At 37.3% G+C, this 19,388-nt stretch overlaps 1 protein-coding gene across 1 annotated transcript in view; it reads right to left on the bottom strand.

Annotated features, from left to right (window-relative positions):
- Positions 1–528: 528 nt before the first annotated feature.
- The window catches only part of ARFGEF2 (ADP ribosylation factor guanine nucleotide exchange factor 2), a 39,491-nt gene continuing 20,631 nt past the window's right edge, over positions 529–19,388 (bottom strand). The window contains exons 18-39 of the mRNA XM_067307484.1: positions 19,175–19,346; positions 17,939–18,090; positions 17,633–17,761; positions 17,103–17,261; positions 15,918–16,065; positions 14,900–14,999; positions 13,649–13,689; positions 13,395–13,564; positions 12,569–12,720; positions 12,269–12,441; positions 11,826–11,986; positions 10,879–11,009; positions 10,649–10,778; positions 9,964–10,099; positions 9,057–9,195; positions 8,922–8,976; positions 8,552–8,666; positions 8,135–8,265; positions 6,935–7,103; positions 6,409–6,547; positions 5,178–5,295; positions 529–4,055 (exon numbers count right to left, since the gene is read on the bottom strand). Coding sequence (XP_067163585.1) covers positions 3,879–4,055; positions 5,178–5,295; positions 6,409–6,547; positions 6,935–7,103; positions 8,135–8,265; positions 8,552–8,666; positions 8,922–8,976; positions 9,057–9,195; positions 9,964–10,099; positions 10,649–10,778; positions 10,879–11,009; positions 11,826–11,986; positions 12,269–12,441; positions 12,569–12,720; positions 13,395–13,564; positions 13,649–13,689; positions 14,900–14,999; positions 15,918–16,065; positions 17,103–17,261; positions 17,633–17,761; positions 17,939–18,090; positions 19,175–19,346 — 2,997 coding nt within the window. The 3' untranslated portion in view covers positions 529–3,878. The remainder of the gene's footprint in view (positions 4,056–5,177; positions 5,296–6,408; positions 6,548–6,934; positions 7,104–8,134; positions 8,266–8,551; positions 8,667–8,921; positions 8,977–9,056; positions 9,196–9,963; positions 10,100–10,648; positions 10,779–10,878; positions 11,010–11,825; positions 11,987–12,268; positions 12,442–12,568; positions 12,721–13,394; positions 13,565–13,648; positions 13,690–14,899; positions 15,000–15,917; positions 16,066–17,102; positions 17,262–17,632; positions 17,762–17,938; positions 18,091–19,174; positions 19,347–19,388) is intronic.

The raw sequence follows: 19,388 nt of genomic DNA, 5'->3' as shown, positions 1-19,388 counted from the left end.
CCGACCAATGGCGAGGCTCTTCCCACAAGGCCGCGGCCGAGCGCGGGGCGGCTCTGGGAGCGGGCGAGCCGCCGCGGGCCCCGCCCCTCCCCCGCCTCGCCAGGCGCGGCCGTTGGGGGCGGCGCGGCCGTTGGGGGCGGCGCGGCCGTTGGGGGCGGCGCGGCCGTTGGGGGCGGCGCGGCCGTTGGGGGCGGCGCGGCCGTTGGGGGCGGCGCGGCCGTTGGGGGCGGCGCGGCCGTTGGGGGCGGCGCGGCCGTTGGGGGCGGCTGGCGGTGGAGCCGGTACAGGAGCCAGCAGCGGCGGGAATTGGGGGGAGTCGATTTATTCCCGTTATTCGTCAGAAAGGGGCTATAAGGTGGTTTTCTGCACTGGCTCGTAGGAAAGGGCCCCACCCGGCCCCCGCCGCTAAACTGTGAGAAGGGAGGGAAGAAGAGGAAGGTTGATGCTTAACAAATGGTGAAGGAGTAAAGAGCCCAGGCCTTTACCTTGCTGGTTCATGTTCTTCTAAAAGCTACATTAAAAGCAAGCCACACTTTTCAAAACTTTATTGATTTACCACTTGATTAAAGCATGGAATATTTTAACAGTATTATACATAGTTTTTTTTTAAATGTAGAAAACTTTACATAGCTTTTCATATAAGTTGCTATTCTCTCAAAAACATATACATCCATTAGGCAAGGAATGCTCTTTAAGTTATTGATATTAAATGCACTTAATATGGAGATCTCCAAAAAAATTAGGCATTTAAATATGTAAAAACATACATTGTGCACAAAAATAACATTAAAGGTGCAGAACAAACAATTTACATATTACAGGAGGCTGCGCTTTTGACAGGGAAAGAGCTTAGTTCTACTTCAGACTAAAGGTACTATAAAGTTTTTCCTCATTCTTAAAGTGACAGTAAGACTGAGCTGAATATTCAGGGATGTTTGGTTGTATTAATGAAAGCTGTTCCAATTGTTCTGCTAACAGAGCGAGATAGGAAACATACAGGTAGCAAAACCTTTGTCTGAAAAAATTATATTCTTTCTTGCAAAGGGAGTTTTTTTAGGGTTTTCCTCATTAGCATCCTGCCTACTCATTTCATAGAGGGTTGCACAGTAAGAAGTAGTAAAATACCATGCAGAGTCTCCGTATTTATACCATTAAATTATAAGCTGTTTTAGCTATGATTTGTTGCATAACACCATTTAAAATGTCTAAGAGCTAACTTTTTTTAATAGTTTCTCCATGTATTGTACAGAGGCCTTGATCTCTTCCAGGATATGCTGACAGAGAACCTTGTTCTCATTCATACAGTTCCACTGAAGCCAATAAAACTACCAGAGGCAGCTAAAGTCAGTGTCAGCAGAGTCCAGTACAAGATCAGAACCAGCAGTGATTGCTTCAGGAGTTTTGGCTCAGCATTATTAGCTTCATTAAAATATCTATGGGTTATGATCTTTGAGTGTATAAGGGAAACTAAACAGCTGATGTAAACACAACTGTTTCAGATACTACACTTAACACACCATTCTTATTGCTTTATGTGTACAGTCAATTACACAAAACTATGACAGGATTAAGGCTGTTATAATCCCATTGCATTCCAGTCCCCATCTCCTTCATGCACCACAGCATAAATCTAGAATGGTTCTGATGTACCTAATTTCAGCAGTTTATAGATGGTATAAATACAATAAAAGCTTTACTTAAGAAAGCCTATGATGCAGGTGTAAAAATAATTTAAGATCTGAAAATTAAGAGACCATTTTCAAGACACAAGTTGTAAGGCTTTCAAAACTGCGAAATATACAGAGAAATCACGCAACTTAGAAAAACTGTGTTTTGACCGGAGCTAAAGGTGTACATTCAATGAGGCTGTGACACATTCAAAATCTGAAAAATAAAGTTTCAAAAACTTTCTTTAGGACTACCTGGGACAGGAAGAAAAAGAATAGTTTATTTAAATATTTAAATAGTATCAAAATAAATACTTCATTTTTACTGTAATTGATGAAGTGACATTACCAGGGAGTGAACAGCTACACTAAATGCAACACAAAAGGACATTTCAAATGCAGCAAGTTAGATATAGACATTACTTATTTTTCAGTTTTTCCTTATGGTAAAATATAGCCATGTATTCCTTTTTACTAAATGTTAGTGTATACATTTAACAGGTATTTAAATATTAAAAAGTCACAACCATCATTTACTTTTCTTTGGTTAAAAAAAAAATAATAATAATGTGAAAACCTTACCAGTACTGTTGACTGCAAAAACGCTCCCGAACACTGCTTAAGTAGGACAAACTGACTTACTGAAGGAGCACCATACAAACCTTTGGAGAAAGCTCAAAAAAAAAAAAAACAAACTAACAAAAAAAAACCCCAACAGCTCTAAAAGGGGAATATTCCAACACTACTTCAACTATGGCTGCCCTACCAGGAAACTCAACTTCTAATGAAAAAAAGTCTAGTACTTAATACCATTCAATTTTTTTAAAATACTGTTATACTTCAGGGTTCCTGATATAGATAGCACAGTGCTGAATATATATTAATATATTTCATGAAGTGGCACCTACCCTCCTATCCTGCCATGCTTTGTTTAGCAAAAGCTCAACTTGCAATTAAAATTAGTTCAAAGGACAGAACTCAGCCCTGCAGTACTTCTGTTAAAATTGGTATTATATCATGGAAATAGGTGTCACAGAAAACTGAAGTCTTTCTAAGAAAGAAAGAAAAATTTGTAGGGCAAACCAAGCTGTTGTTGTAAGCCACATTTGTTTTATATAGATACTTCCAAGCACAGAAGTATATTGGAAACTGTTACAGTACATGTATGAGCTTAAGCTGAAATTTGCTAGAGCACTCTGGTGGGAGTTCAATTTTCTTTTTCTTTCCAGATCACAATAAGAACTACAAGTGAGACATTAAAAAAAAATGCACAAGGACAATCAGCACTTTCAAATCTGCACTAAGAGACACAACCCTGATATGTATTAAGGATAGGTTACTTCTTGTTAAACAGACAAAATTACTACTAAATATGCTATAGTCAAGGGTAAAGAAAGTGTTATTTGTTCAAAACCTCATTTATCATATTACTTTAGATGCTCGGTCCATGATCCAGCAATGTATGAAAGTCAATGGAAAGTTTCAAAGTGTTCCATTTTTTAATGTTTTCGGTTAACGCAAGACTAATGACCTAAATAGAGTAAATACTACTGAATACTCCTGATGTAAAACCTTCCATAAAAACAAAAGCACATTTCAGAATATGAAGCACTGCTATTAAAAAAGTGTTTTAAAATGACTTGCTAAACAGGAGAAAAACCCTTTCCCCAACCTGGAATATCCTACAGGTAGTCCACAACAAACTAAAACATACTACCTGGTCTAGTCAGGTGCATACAAAGAAAAACCCAGAATGATCTTAGGTGGTCATTAGCACTGCAATATAGTTTATTTTGAACACATGTGCTAACATCACAAGGCTATACAACTATATTCATTATTTCCAAGGGGCATAATTTCCATTGAGGAATAATTTCCAGCTTATTTAAGATTTAGCTGGGATGTAAGACTGAACAATTTTTAAAAGATTAGAAGAGAGAGACTTGATCGTAAGTATGACTAGCATTGAAACAAATAGACTTTACTTCTACTGCATTAGCTCCGTAAGCAACAATTTAAATAAACTGCTGACAATTTTGTAGGATGGACAGAAAAGAATTTTTTTCATACCCCAAAATTGCCATTATGGTAAGAGTAACTTGCTGCTCTGTTGATTTACCAGGGTCCCATTTTTCCTCCCTGCCATCCACTTTAATCCATCTGTGGAACGTAGTTTTATGTACAAGCAGCAGTAACTAGCTCTACTTCAGGCTACCATGAAGGTAATTTTGTCCCAGTTGTCCGTATCTGCTCCTCCATTATGCAGATTTTGAACACAACACCTATACGCAGGAAGAACTTCCGTAGCACAGCTCGAAGCTCAGGAATCAGGTCAAATTGCATGATTTCACACAAGTATGGATAATACGTTGAAGCATGTGCCCTAAACTATTAAAGAAAATATATTAAAAAAAAGTTATTCTCTATTACTACAGGAAAACTCATTTTTTCCACATTCACAGCTGTGCCCATTTGTTAGAACAGACATCACTAGATCAGACCAAAGGGCCATCAAGCCCAATGTCTGTTTTCCACATCAGCCTTAAATGCCTACACAAAAACACACAGAGCAAGCATATGGCAATACTTTCCTGGAATACTCAGTCAAACTCCAATTTGTGGCTTAGATTTCCTGAAGTAGAGGTGATATCAGAGCCTATACATTATAGAGAAGCCATTCTCTGGTATGAAATTGTCCAATTGCCCTCCAAGCCCCCAAAATATCATCTACAACACTCCCCATCCACCATATCTCTCACTTCTTTCTTCTCTGAAAGAAAGAGAACTGAGAAAAATTCTAACCTACATAGTTCCCTGAGGAACTATACCCCACTACTACCAATTTCTTAAGATCTTAAGATATTGGTAAATTGCAGTGAGACATTCTAAACTATGCAAGAGTGAAGTGGAATTACACCCTTCGCAGTGAAGCAACCCCCTCCCCCCAAAAAAATAAAACCACACCAAAAACACACACTTTAAAACAGGATGAAATTCAACAGTATTGGAGGAAAGATAAAAAAAAAGCAAAAAAAAACCCCAACCTTGAACAACTTCCAGAGCTTTCTCTGCATGTACTAAACTAACGAACATTTGCATTAGTGTTCTTCAGAAGGACCGAAACCCTGAAGACAATTCTTCACCATTGCTATCAAGGGACAAGAATCCGAATCCCAGTTTTACACTGGTGAAGTTTACCTCTACTACTCTGTATTGCTGTAATACAATGTAAGCTCCTTTCGTTGCACATTCAAGGTGCTTCTATATGAAATGTATTAACATTTCTATAACAGCTGTGATTTTCATGGATACGGTCCCATTTCTACAGTGTAGAATGCTTGCAACATGGAGATTTAGCGATTCCTGTATTTCAGGAGAGATTGCATCCTATGTGAATAAGTGAACCAGCCATCCTGCAGCACGTCTTGTGAGACCAAAGACTGAATTCAATAGCAGAGATACAGAAAAATACTTGAATGCAAACAGACACTGCTTCCAGCCCATTCTTACCTTTTCATCACTGATTTTTAGTGTTTTTGTTAAAAGCAACAGCAGTAGATTGGTCCAAGCCTCTCTGTGGCTTTCTGAGTTCACCGTAATAAAATATGCCAGGGCTTCACTGCATACACTAGAGAGAGAACACGGTTCAAACAATCCATAAAAAAACCCAAACAGCCCTTCCCCCCCCCCCAAAAAAAAGTTTTTGTAACATGCCCTATTGATCCTCATAGTAGATTTTGTTTTCAAATAAGATGCAATTCTACGGGAAATTTTTTCAACAATAGGCAACAACTTTAATTACATAAATTTGCCTTAATTTTTCAGTTTCTGGAATTGTTACAGATAACTGAATGGAAATACTTTTCATGCTGTTAATAAAGAAGCATCAAGTTGGAGATGAAGGAGCTTGATTTGCTTTATGAACATCCTGTATTTATTAAAATGTTGTCACGTTCAAGCTGTAGCAAACATTCTTTCCTGATCCTTACGCTGGGACAGCATAGACAACAGCAACATGAAAGAGTTCTCTCTCCAAATCTAAGCTGTTTCAATAAAGATCTGTAGAGCCTAGCATTATGGATTAAAGAGGGTTTGCTATTAATATTAATAAATTCTCGGTCCTTGCTGTAAAGGCTGTCAGCACAAGGCACAATCTATACCATTACTTTTTTGTCTAACTAAAAGGAATGGGGTCTCCCTTTTTACACACTAAGATGATGAAAATGCCCATTGATAAATCAGAATGCTACTGAACTCCACAAATTTGTAGGTCACTGGCACAAATTGAGAGTTGTTCACATTGGATTCAAGGTTAGTCCTCTGAACTTAAGCAGCAACAACTCAACCTTCAAAGAGAGGGGACCCCAATACCTTTTTATATCACTTATCATTTGCGATGTTTACATTAAGTTCCATGTATACGGTACGTTATGCTACATTGTTTAAATTACTGCATCCATTAAACCTCTGAATATCATACTGTATTCAACTGATATGAAAAATATTTATACAAACTTTTCTTTGCAAAAGTAGTGATAAGTCAGGCAAAAAGGTGCTTTGTTTACTCTGAATGGATCACTTCCTTATTGCTAAATTCACTTTTAATAAAGAGCAGTCCTTTATTTATCTTCATATACTACGCATACTCTGCTCAACAACTTAGAACATTAGTAGCCACCTGACAGCTGATAGAAAACAGCACACACCATTACCAACGCATTTCCAAACAAGATGCTTTTACCTGAGCAGTCGTTGTTGTATAGCGTCCCAGGAGTCTCGGCGGTTTTCATCAATATACATTCGAAAGAGTATCCTCAAGCAACAAGCCAGGCTGCTGGTCTCTTGTTTTAAGAGATTGGGTTTTGATTTACCCTTGAACCCTAGAAATCAGTTACACATAGGAGAGGGTTGGGGGGGGGGGGGGAGATCCACATTTGTAATTACCAGGCAAGTAGTAACATTTATCAGCAATACCTCCACTAATGAACAGTAGCATGAATCTGATTTCTTGTGTTGACAGTATATTTCCTCCTTCCTGATTTTGAAGGACACCTAGTCTATTTTTATAAAGACATTTAGTTACAGCAGTGCAAACTGTGCAGCTTTATTTTAATGAAAAAAATTTAGAAAATTATTCTTAAAAGCATGCAACAATGGCAGATTAATTGTGAATACTACTGCAGTAGTATCTTTTTCTATCTCAAGATATATTTAAAACCATAAATGGAGCTCAATATTTTCTACCAAGCTAAAAATAAAAGCCTCACCTGCTCTCCACAAGACTGTTCTCTGTTCATAATTTGAATTAAAGGCTTTTGAAAACAAATGAGACTCTTGCAAACAATCTAGTAACTTAAAGAGGTGATGTGAAGACATATATTTATACATTCCTTGGTCTTCTGTGTCAATGTGGATATCTGCATCCAATGCATCTCTCTAAAGAAAACAGATAAAGAGCATCAATAATTTAGCCTTATTATATAGTCTAAAGAGACTTTCTTTGATACTTCAGAGACCATATGCTAACTCCAGCAAGATTCCATTTTTAGGTACAAGTGAAATATGAGTGCAATACAGAACAGCAGATTTGACCTACAGAGCTTAAAAAAATCCCAAGACCAGTAAGTCTAAAAATATGTCAAAATTGTATTCTTCTCAGTAAGATATTTTAAGAAAAGTTATGATCTATCCTGGTTAATGATATGAAAATCCAGAACAAAAGGGAAGGACTTCCCATATCAAGACACAGTGAGGTCATGGCAATTCAGTGGAGTACATTTCCTTTCTCCTAGGAGCTGACTGACCGTCTCTGCAGAATTCTGAATACCAAAATGACTCACCAAAATAATGCAGGTTTAAATGCTGCACAGTGTAGAAATTTGCCATCTTGGGCTAATGTCAGAAGTTTCTTTAAAATTTCTCAAATTTTTGAGCTAATTTCATTAGGAATCTAACTCTACCATCCCCCAAAACATTAATGCACTAGCCTAAACTTCCAGCCTAGGGCTACATTAACAAAGAGAAGCAAGAGCTACCTTGCACTATTCCCTAGAAATCATAATAGTTGGATCCATGTTCCATTTTCAGGGACAAGGACCTCTCCAAGGCTGGTAATAAATTAAATCTTGATTGTTAACCTTGCTAAAGTTCAACTTCTGCATCTCCTCCTGCGTTGAGGAGATGTTGAGCAACAGCACCTAGATGTTAAGCACAACCTCAACTGCAGCTAAATAAAGACTCTCTTGCTAAATAACAGAACCCTCTGCCCAAACCAAAAACATCCTTAATGAATATGCATTTATTATAAAACATGCACAAACAGGCAGACTGTCAAGGAATCACTGGCAAAGAGAAACAATACATTCAGAGTATTTTTGAAAGTTAGGTAAAGCAAGAGACTACATATACTTTACAAGTACTCTGTCTTTGCACTTTACTGCCACAAGTATAAATGAATCTGATTGTACCTGAGCTGCAGCCATGTGTTCAGCATCCTCCTTCTTGCTTGTTGCTGGATAAAATACTATATTATCAATGGTCTGTATCAATTCCAGCTGTACCACACACTTTATAAGAAGGCCAGCAAATAGTTTCTGATCTAATGAAATGGAACAAAACAATTTTTAGAAGTAATTTATGATGATACACTTACAACAGGTTAGCAAAATTTCACATTACCATTAGCATTTTCAGATTTCGTGATGCTGTGAATCATAGGGAGAAACACTTTCTCTCCAAACAATAAGAGTTGCATCGAGTCTTTACAACTTACATTTGAAATTATCAAGTGCCCTAAAGCTTTTTTTTTTTCCTCCCCAAAGACTACAGAGATGGACTTAGAGTGGCTATAAAAGTTTACTGATTAACTCGCATGTTATCCTTACTTGTATAAGGACCACTTTTCCAGCTCTCATCTGTAGGATTTGAAAATTGACTCTGTCCTCTTTCTGAAGCATTTTTATCCATGCTGCTCAGAGACTGGTGATCTAGGTCCAAATCCTAAAAAAGAATGTAGAAGAATTCTGGTAATCCAAAAAACTATCACCCAACTATCAGTTTTCAGATGACTTAACTAATCTTAGATTCAAAGGCTTCCTCCATCCATTCTTTGTATCTTATTTCACAATGCCATCAAATATAAGCTAATGTCAATTCCAGTGTTTGTTGACAGATGTATTTACTGAAATAAAGTATTTCTAAAGCTAACTTAACACACTAGCCTTCAGCTTAGTTTGTTGCACTGAAATAACTTACCAAGTGTTTTTCAGCTGAATCCTCCTCCATTCCCGCAGGCCTCCATGTAAGCAAACTTCACAGGGAAAAGAAAAATTATAAATACTGTTGCTCTGAAACAGCTGTTAGTATTAGAATTATACTTTATATACTTACACATGAGGAATGGTAGTTTTGAAGATTTCTAGCATACAATTGCATGTTTGGCCCCAGACTTCGGGGCTGAATTTCTGTCCATTTAGTATTACCAGGTTTTCTAGACAGTTCGTACCCGATCGAGCCAGCTGTTCATTATCTGTGAATGATATGTTTCATATTTATCAACTTCTACAATAACAATGAAAATTAATTATTTATTATGGCTCCATTAAGCATTTTTTCATAGAGATACATGGTGCTCATACCAAGTGCCCACAAGAGCTCAAAACCTACTTGTAAAGTATATTATAGTAACACCAAGCTTGGGATCCTACTGAATAGAAAATACTGTTTAAAAAACAAACATCATGGGACTGAAATCCAAACAGAGAAGACAAAGGAAAGAAGCAGGAAGGAAGCTTACAGTGGGATGAAAGAAGGAAAACACAGATTAGAGGTTCTTACAATTTCCTCCTAGCTAGCCCCTCTTGTTCCATGCTAGCAAACTCCAGGATTTCAGGCACAAAAGTCAAAGCCCAAAATAAACTATTTTATAGAAAGCCATTCTAACAGTACTAGGAGAGAGGAAGATCAGAATGCATACATATATATACACGCATATGTATGTGTAAATAAATGAAGTAGCCAAAGTAGCCAAATGGAGAAAAGTTGTTGGAAAAAAATTAACACAACTCTTCAAGAGGTTTTGCTCTGTTACAATAGCACCATAAACACATTAACAGAAGAGCTGCCTAACTGATTAAATAGAATGATCTTGGAATAGTTACAATACAGCACGCATCTATTACATAACACATTGTTCTAATGGTAGTTTTTATTCTTCCAAAATTCAGTTAACTTTCTCCTTAAAAAAAATGAGCATTCTAAAAATACATTCATCAAAAGATATAAGTAAATAAGCTACCTTGTTTTACACACCAGTGTAACTGTGCAAATATGTCAGGAAGAAGGATCTCATTTAAAGCTTCATAAAATTGCGTAAATACATCACAGATTGCATAAAGTGCATGGTTGCATGTAGTTGTCATCCATTCAGATTTCTGTTAGAAAATGAGAAGCCTTTGTTTTTATGTGGGTTCTATTATGATACTACTTGGCTTATGAACAGCTATTTGAAAAAGGAGTTGACCTCTGAAGAGAACAAGAGAATTTAGATAAAAACTAAAAAAAAAAACCCACTACTGCAGATGTCTGTTGTCAGAAGCATTTAGGTAGCCACATGATCGTTGTGCAAGAGGAGATACATTTTTCACAAAGGATGAATATTCTCCCTGGGAACAGACAGATAGGTCGCTGGATATCTGTGACAAGTTTTCACCTGGAAACTACCTGCTTTGGAAGCTTCATACACACTTCATTGTGTTCTGCTGCATTCTGTGGTATCATGATGACAAATAAAATGCCAGGAGGGGTGAAGTGCACTGATAAGGCAAACAATACAAACTGCCTGGATTGTATGAGTTCTAAAAAAAAGGACTAATTCTGTTGATTCTTTTTAGGATAATAAACCAAAATTGTTTTCATTTCCCAGATTTTCAGTAACTCTTCCATTCTCTCAAAAACATAACTCAAAACTATTTGCTTTTTACCTCTGTTTGTTGTTCAGGCAATTTCATATTATCAAAAATCCGAAACACAATTCTGAACAGATCTTGCCACCAGTGCTTTTCAAAGGTATGGCCATAACTCTTCATTATTTCAAACATCACTGTTAAGCCTCTATAAACAACAAAAACAATTATAGGAAAAGATGTTAAAATGGCTACCTGTGATTCTTTCACTAATTGAATACAAACAAAAAGCAGAAGAGCCTCATTACCTTGTTCGAACATCTAATTTACAACGATTGATGATGCAAGAAAGTTCAAATAAAATAGGGAACCATCCTCTGACCCATACTCTGTCCCCAGGAGCAACATTCATGTCATCACTTGTGTATTCTCTTAATACCTTAGAGATGGGCAGGAAAAAAAGAAAGAAGAAAAGTGAAAAAAAATCAATTCTGAAGCATTTTAGATACTTCTAATGTTATAAATATACTTGGAAAGTTAGCTCAGTTTCTACTGTAACACAAATTCTTTCAAAAAGAAAACTGAGACAGATATCTACTTGTGAAGATAGCTGGAAAAATATATGAAGATAAGTATTTACATCAAATCAGTTTTATTTTAGACCTGCTAAAGGTTTCTACAAGTCTCTGAGGTTTTGGCATTAAGAAGCAAGTTTAACAGTGACAGAAAAATTATAGATATAGATATACAGGTAATAAAATAATCTAAATTTTAGCAGTTGCACATAAACCAATTATGCCTTTCTGCCATCCACCATGCATATCTTGCAACAGTTCACATGCAACTGTAATCTAACCCCAGGTTCTTTTCAGCAAAGGGAATGTTATATTTAATATTTACACAATAGACTTTGATGTAGAAAAAAGCATATTTGGAGCCAGTTTAACTAGATATAATTAGCGTGACAAAACGTGAAGTTTTGTTTTTCACGTTATTCTAACGCTGCAGTAAAAGGACTATTTAATTCAGTTATTTCCATTCTAGACTGAAAAAGACCTTAAGAATGTTTTAACTACTCCTAGTTTACTGCTTACATAATACCAAAATGATGCCTAATTCTGAATAAACTTTTAATACAAATACTCAGTCCTTGGAGACTGAACTTTGAGAGCTATTTCATGGCTACAAGAACAATCTCAGTTTAACAGGAGAAAATGCTGCAGTAATACACAAGGATAAACATGCAAGAAAATACCTGTGGTCTTTCTGAAACATATTTTGCACAATAACGAATAAGCCTAATAGCTTCCATGCTTGTGTCCGGAAATGCTACATTACAGGCAAATTCAGAAAGGCATTTTACTGCATCCTGGAATGAATCAATTGCTGCTGGAAAGTGCTGTTGAAAAATATTTGCTGCGGAAAACAAATGAAAGTACTTTTAAAAATTTACTAATACTGAATTTTACTAATACTAGCCATCTATAGGAGGTTACTGTAGCTATTTTTTTCCCTGTCCATAGGAAATCAAAAGACTTAACACAACAGATAAGATCTTACAACCAAACTGTTTAAACTCTGCAGTTAGGTCTTATCTTTATTTACCTAGTAATACAAAAGTCTTATTCAGACAGACCTTTTTAACCAGAATCACAGCAGTTTTAATTTAGGTACTTGCACCTGTCAAGTATTACTTACTAACGATATGTGCTGTAGTTTGAAAGGCCAACTCCACAATATTCCCATCATGGTCTGAAGCTGCTTGGTGAAAAACCGCAAAGATATTCTTCCAGCCGGAACGAATATTGCCAGCTTGAGAGTTCACCATCTGAGCAATACAGCGTATTACCATGTCCCGAATAGTTGGAGATCTGAAAAAGCAGAAATTAACATGATGTCAACTGTCATTTCCATATACAAGGGAATCCAAGCCACATCAGAGCACATCTTTAAATAGGACTAAAGCAAGCTAACACAGAAATTCCAGTGCATGCACACCTGTTTTTCTTCATAATATGCTCAAAAGGCCTTAAGAAGTCTTTCTGGAAACGAAAGTTGGCTAGCTCTCCCTTCTCAAGAAATTTCATTGACAGCTGCCTTAATGAATCTACTGCAAAGATGGCAACATCTTCATTAGGGTTACATCCAACCTAGAAGAAAAGCATGTTTTCAGACACTTACCAGCTAACATATTACAACTCGCATTGATTCATCATACAAGTTTTATATCAGTCACCTGAGGATCTTAGGGACATTTCTATTTTTCAGATAGTTAGAAAACTAGGGGTTACTTTTGGAAGGGGCTGTCTTGATCATTTTATCCATGTAAAAAGCCCCACAGACCCTGTATGCAAGAAGTGCAGAAGAACAGCTATAATCACCAGACACACATAACTATTAAGTTAGAAGGATAGCATGGTCCAAGTTCCTAAACAAAATACCTTTGTTGTTTCAGGATCATCTCTATATATTTTATAAGAGGGAAACAATCCTTACATTTGGTCAGGAGGATAAGACAACAGCACAGGGAAAAGCACAAATACAAAACCGTATAACAAGGTAGTTAAAGATTATTTCCATTAATTCTATTTCTACTTATACCCTTTCAGTTTTTAAATATCCGTTCCCTTTAGAATTAAAATCTGGTATCTTATTACACATTGAGCCGGAAAAATCTGAACAAACGCTGGAAAATTAGTGCCTTTAATTGATCCTGATGTTGTCGCAACACAACCTACGCCACTCAAGAACACAAAGTGAAAAAGCTGATCAAACAAGTCCTGCTGCATTCATGTATGTGCTGTAACTTTGATTTTTAGATTACCTTATTGAAGTGATCTCCAATCACGTGCCATATTCTTGACCACTGTAGCCTAATGCGATTCATATTGTAATACGATATCTCCACTATCTTCTGCAGGCTGAACATGCGCGGATGGTGTGGGGAAGCCAGCTCATCCATGGAAACAGCGCACAGCCATCGGACAAAGTCAACTGAACATTAACACACATTACTGTAAGTTCAGGATGTTACACTGCAATATTCCCTGTAAACCACCATACGGTCAGCATACATACCTATCGCATTTCCATCCAGTCTAGTTGATCCTGTAAATATCCTATGGAACAAATAAAATGAATTGCAATTTTAGCTGCGCATCCCCAAGAGTCAGTCACATCTTAGCACTGTAGGCAAACATCATCACATCCCCTAAAGGTACCTCGTAACCCTCCATGCCATGAACTCTGCAACTGTTCTATTTTAATTCCTTGACAGAAGTTCGTGTCCCTCTCCTTCCAGTTTTGAACATTCACTTCCCTGCTGCAAACCAGAGTCTGCTATGCTCCTTCCCCACTGCAGGAAACAACCACAGGCTCACATTTTTCCTCATGTGCATGTACTGCCAGAAGACCCGTTTGGGTGACAGGGAGAATGAAGAGACATTAAGAAAGCTTTACTGCATGACTTTACTGGATGCCAGCCACTACCTCCTCAATTTTTATGCAGTTCAAGGGTAGTTTAAATTGTGGCTGTTAAAACAGCTATCAAAGACTATGAATCCGCAGCCATCCCTCCCTCCCCCTCAGGTGTTCAGAGTCTTGAGAAGAGTTTACAAGAAACACTAAAAGGCTGAACACATGATTCTACAGATTTGCCTAATAGTTTCTATAATTATAAAAAGTGTCCCCTTCCGACGCATTGCTTATGGTAGAAATGTCTCTTCATACGACGTTGTAGAGAGACAGATGAGAAAGATGTGCTTTGGACAAAAACACAGTGACTAATGGATAAAAAGCTGCAGAACAGCAAATAAAGAAATGCTGAAATACTGAAGTTCACAAGACCAAAGAAAATTGTGTGATTTAGTAAGGGTATTTATTCGTTTCAGATACCAGTCCAGCTCAGCCTAACTCAAGAAAGATTCACATACACAGAATATATGCACATAGATTAGGGTCAATCATGAGAGGGATTTACAAAACAAAAACAGCTAATGTGGTCTCCTGTGCTAGATACCAGTATACCAACTTAATTCTGGTCTCCACTGGCTTACTCAAAACAAAAGGTGTAAATATACATGCATACATATAGATCCCTTTCTCAAAGTCCACTACATTAACTATACTGTTATTTAATGACAATCTTTCTTTCGTGGGTTTTCCAATGACTGGGATGCAGTCATTGGTCCAGAGAAACTGGTATCCAATCATCAGCCTCTTTCTGACAAGAGCTTAAAGAGGCTTCAAGAACCAAAGTGCCTGACAGAGCCTGCTGATGGCCAGTAACTTCAAGTTGTATTTTCCCCAGAAAGATCATATTCTCAATACCTGTCTACTGCAACCACCACACTCTGTGAGCTGGTCTCTCCCACTGACTCCTGAATGCTTGCCATATGCCGTTTATCAGCTCCACTTCCAACCAGGTTACCTGCAATAAAAAAAAAAAAAAAAAAAGAAAATTCAACACCAGTACTTGCATCATGAAATAGTGACCTTTAAATATAAAGCAACTCCAAGCTTCATACAAGCAGATAAAAGAGAGACAAGTAGTTTGTAATTTATATGGATCAGATGGTGCTTTGGCTGATCTGTGCCAAATTATTACAAAATTGAACACCCAGCACAAAGGATTTTTTTTTCTTAGGATGTTATGCTTTGACCTTCAGGTTAATGAAGTTAAGATTTATTATTTAAAAATCTTTTATTGTTTCCATTATAAGTCAGATATGAGCAGTTAATGCTGGGCAGAGTTTTGTTACATTCATCACCGTCATCGCTCTGTATAGCATTAATTCTGTAATATTCTGAAATTGAAAGGCTGTTTCAATGATTTTCCAAAGATTAAGACAACCTACTTTCTCTCTCTAATTTATAATGAAAAGAGCCAGATTTGTTTGCTGTATATCCTGTATGGATTAATATGAACTGAAATAGCAAACCCAACATGCAGAGATAAGGAAACTATTTGGAAAACCAACCAATCATCAAAACATCTGTTAGTTCCTAAAGATGCACTGTTTCTATAGTTTTACTTCTAAACAGAGTGTAAAAAGACAGAGATAACACTTAAAACCGTAGTTTAGTAAATCTGATAAAACAGTTTTGATAATTCACATTCCAACAAATCTGGAGTTTTATTAAATATTTTAAACCAATTACAAAGTTGGAACACGCTTGGTAACTACTAAACGATGCTGAAATATCAGATTCAGTTTTATTTAGTTTCATTAATCTCATATTGAGGCACGTAAATATATATTTTTGTATCTTACAACATAGAGCTTTCTTATCCATCATATTTGGTTTATAAATGCAGCTTTGTGAAGTCCCAGATTAGTAACCTTACCTAATCCCAGGACCATAAATTCTTCCCCTCCAGATGAATAGCCTTTAATGCTTCCTTCTCTTTCACGCCCAGAGCCAGATAAATACCGAGTTTTCACTCCAGTTCCTATAAGCTGTGCTAGTTCCAGCTGGCTAATACACTTCAAGATCTGAAAAAGAAGATATTTAAACATTTTGTTTCAGGATACCATCTTATTTGTATTCCTAACACTTCACAGGTTCTCCAACCTTTAAAACAACTCTGACAACACCACCTTTATGTAGCTGAAACACCACTAGTAATGTAACTGGAAATGAAGTTGAGTGAGTCACTTGAGATCACCAGCTGCCATGAATCACTGCAATACCCAAGGAAAACAAACAAAAAACCCAACAGTACCCAGAAATCTAACTTGGTTCTCTAAAAGAAAACCTTTGTATTACTTTGCATGGCATCAGCTTTCAATACTATAAACAGTTTGGGGTTGATCCTCCTAACAGTTCATTGACCCAGAGAGATAAGAGACTGAATTACAGCTACGACGTGTAGCAATGAAGCTTCAATGTAAATAAGTGAAAATGCCAAAGTTGTGCCTTGCCATCAGCACAAAATGGACCATCTCTTCTTTCTCTCTCCCCCACTCCAACATCCCTTGGGCAGGCACAAGCATTTGTGGGGGTGTATTATAAGCCAGGTCTAAATAACCTGTCAGCTAGAGTACTTCTTGGCTCATACTACCATGCAGCCAAAGACTAGTGCCAAAGAAGATAAAGCAGCAGGAATGCCCTTTTAGCAGTAGCACAGACTGAGGTCAGATTAAAGACCTCCTGGAAAATGCATATGATCCTGAGAGCCTATCTTCATCTGTCCCTGACCAAGTTACTTTGGCCCTATTTTCTCATGCGATTGTGCCGTAAAGGTTGCCAAACTAGACAGAAAAGTCGGGAGCTGAGTTGGAATATTTTTGTTTACATGACCAACAGTACAATAGGTTGTCCGCCAAAAAAGGCTAGAGATTATATAATTAAAAAAAAAAATCTACCAATTAATATACTTGAATCCAAGTTTCAATCAGGGTTCTGACAAATGCAGGGAGCTAAATGCAGTTACTGAAGACTGAAAATAGTAAGCAAACTAGAAGAAAAATATCCTGGAAGTTTTCAAAGGACATTGTAGCTGTATTATTTAAACTATTCAAGTCTTTACCTCATGCCAAGAGTTCCCAAGATAGTTGCCATCCGTGTGAGCGACTGTAATAAGCGTCTTAATGGTGTCTATGTTCTTCTGTTTCATTTCTGTAATGCTGGAACTGGCAGTTAACAAGGAAAAACGAGCAAGGGCCTGTACATAAGCATCTCGTTCAAGCTACAAGGCAAAGAAACAAGCCATGTAATTAAGTTCCTCAACAGCCAGAGAAGGCCACTTCCCCAGCATGCCTGGACAACCTCCTTTCCATGCATAGTTGGCAATTACATTTTGAGCACTCTCCACCTGAAGGAGAGCAGGAGGCAAACTTGCAAATGCACTTAATAAAAGGCTCAGCAATGGAATGGAATCAATTTATGAAAAGCTTGATGATATCAAGATCTCAAAACAAACTAAAGAGATTGTGAGGGAAGCCAGTTATTTTTATTTGGCCATTTCAAGAAATTAGATGAGATGGCTTGTTCACAATTCTTCTCCCTCCCAGAACTTACACTGCCCTTAATGAGCTCCATGTGAAGTCTTATACAAACCTGCATTCCAAAGATACAGGCTATTCTAATTGCACATCGTATTCCTTCCAAACAAAGAGATGCAACTTCTGTGTCATCACAGTTCTGCAAACCAACACTGTAAGCTGCCAGCAATGGAGTCCATACAAGCTAAAGAAAGGAAGAAAACACATTAGAAATCTATTAAGGTTTTACCCCAAAGCACTAGGCAGACTAAATGTATCAAAAAAATCCACCTGTTGCATAACTCTAGCGGGTCATTTTCCACCTTTTTCAGCTTAAAACTGTCTTAGCAATGAAGATACAAGGAGAATTTCACACACTCACTTTAAACATGGGTCTGACATGATCCAGATGAGTGGCACTAGTAAAAGGAGCCTTTGCGTGGCTTACTGCCTCCATGAGGGCTTTAGCTGTTTTAGCCATTTGCTCCATCTCCAAGTTGTACAACAACCTCCGCTGCTTCTCGTTAGCTACATCTAAGGGGAACACCACACAGTTGCATTGGTTTTTCTTTTTTTTAAATAGCAGATTCCACGCCTTAGCTCTGGGTATTACAAATGTTAAGTTAAGCTGTAAAAAATGAAGTCTAACGGTAAAATCTAGAAGCATTACAATTCAGAGGTTGTCATAGAACGCAGGCAAAGAATTCCAGCACCATACCCCAACTTAAGACTTTATTCTAAACAACATAACTAATTCAGCCCTTCATTTATATGCCAGGTGCTAAGACCTGATCACAGAAAGTTAGAGGCATACTTTAAGTCATTCCTCCTGTAAAAATGGACATAAAGTGCTTAATTTTCCTAGGCTGAAGTCCTCTAAAGAAAACTAGCCATCACCAATTAGATAAAGAAACAGTAACTTATTAGTTATCCTTATACTAAAGGTTGCAACCTCACTTTTCAGGCAAATCAGTTTGTTCCTGTTCTGATCTAGGAAACTTGCAAACAGCATTTAAACCACTGAAGAAAACACATGCCAAGATTCAGAATTCACTAATTAGAATCAAACGAATGCCCAGTATTCTGAGTAAGAGCAGAGCACAATTGGAGATACTGGTTTCTGGTGTGCACTACACAAAAGTCCATGTTTGTTCTAGATGAGGAAAGGTGACTAAGTCAAGACAAACCCTCCAATCTCTCCCTTTTTCAAACACTTTATCACAAGGTCCTTGTGATTTATCAGCCTCTGAACTATGACACAGGCAGGCACAAAATACAGTTGCCTAGTACATAAAAGCAAGAAGTTAACCTACAAAGCAAGCGCCAACCATCTCCCCCACATTTCTGTTTCAAAAATAAAAAAATCTACAGTTTCTATTGCCTCTCTGCAATGGTGCTGGATGAACTCACACAGCTATGTTTCCATCACAAAAGCAGCAATATTAAATAATAACTGAGCCTGTTTCATCCAGACATCTATATTAGTCATTATAAATGTAATTTATGTATTGCACAGAGATGTTTGTAAAAAGCATCTGAACTCCACTATGCCATGCTGAAAGAAAGTTACTGCAATATTTCAGAGCACTGTGGTCTTTCAGTTCTAGTTCCTCCTTACTTGGCTTACTACACTTGGTTGTAATTGCATATTCTTTTGTCTCTTTCATCGCAATTTTCTTTCCTTCTATTTCTTCATAGATGGTGGATAAATACTCTACTGGCAGATCTTTACTGTCATTGATTCCTCGATTCATTTTAATGTATTGCTCCTTTGTCATTTTATTCTTTACCTATAAAAGAGAATGGAAATTAGTATCAGATTTTGAATACGA

This window comes from Apteryx mantelli, chromosome 18 (genome assembly GCF_036417845.1).
Source record: "Apteryx mantelli isolate bAptMan1 chromosome 18, bAptMan1.hap1, whole genome shotgun sequence".
Taxonomy (NCBI): Eukaryota; Metazoa; Chordata; class Aves; order Apterygiformes; family Apterygidae; genus Apteryx; species Apteryx mantelli.
Note: the sequence above shows the minus strand (reverse complement) of the source record. Positions and strands in the feature narration are given on the sequence as shown.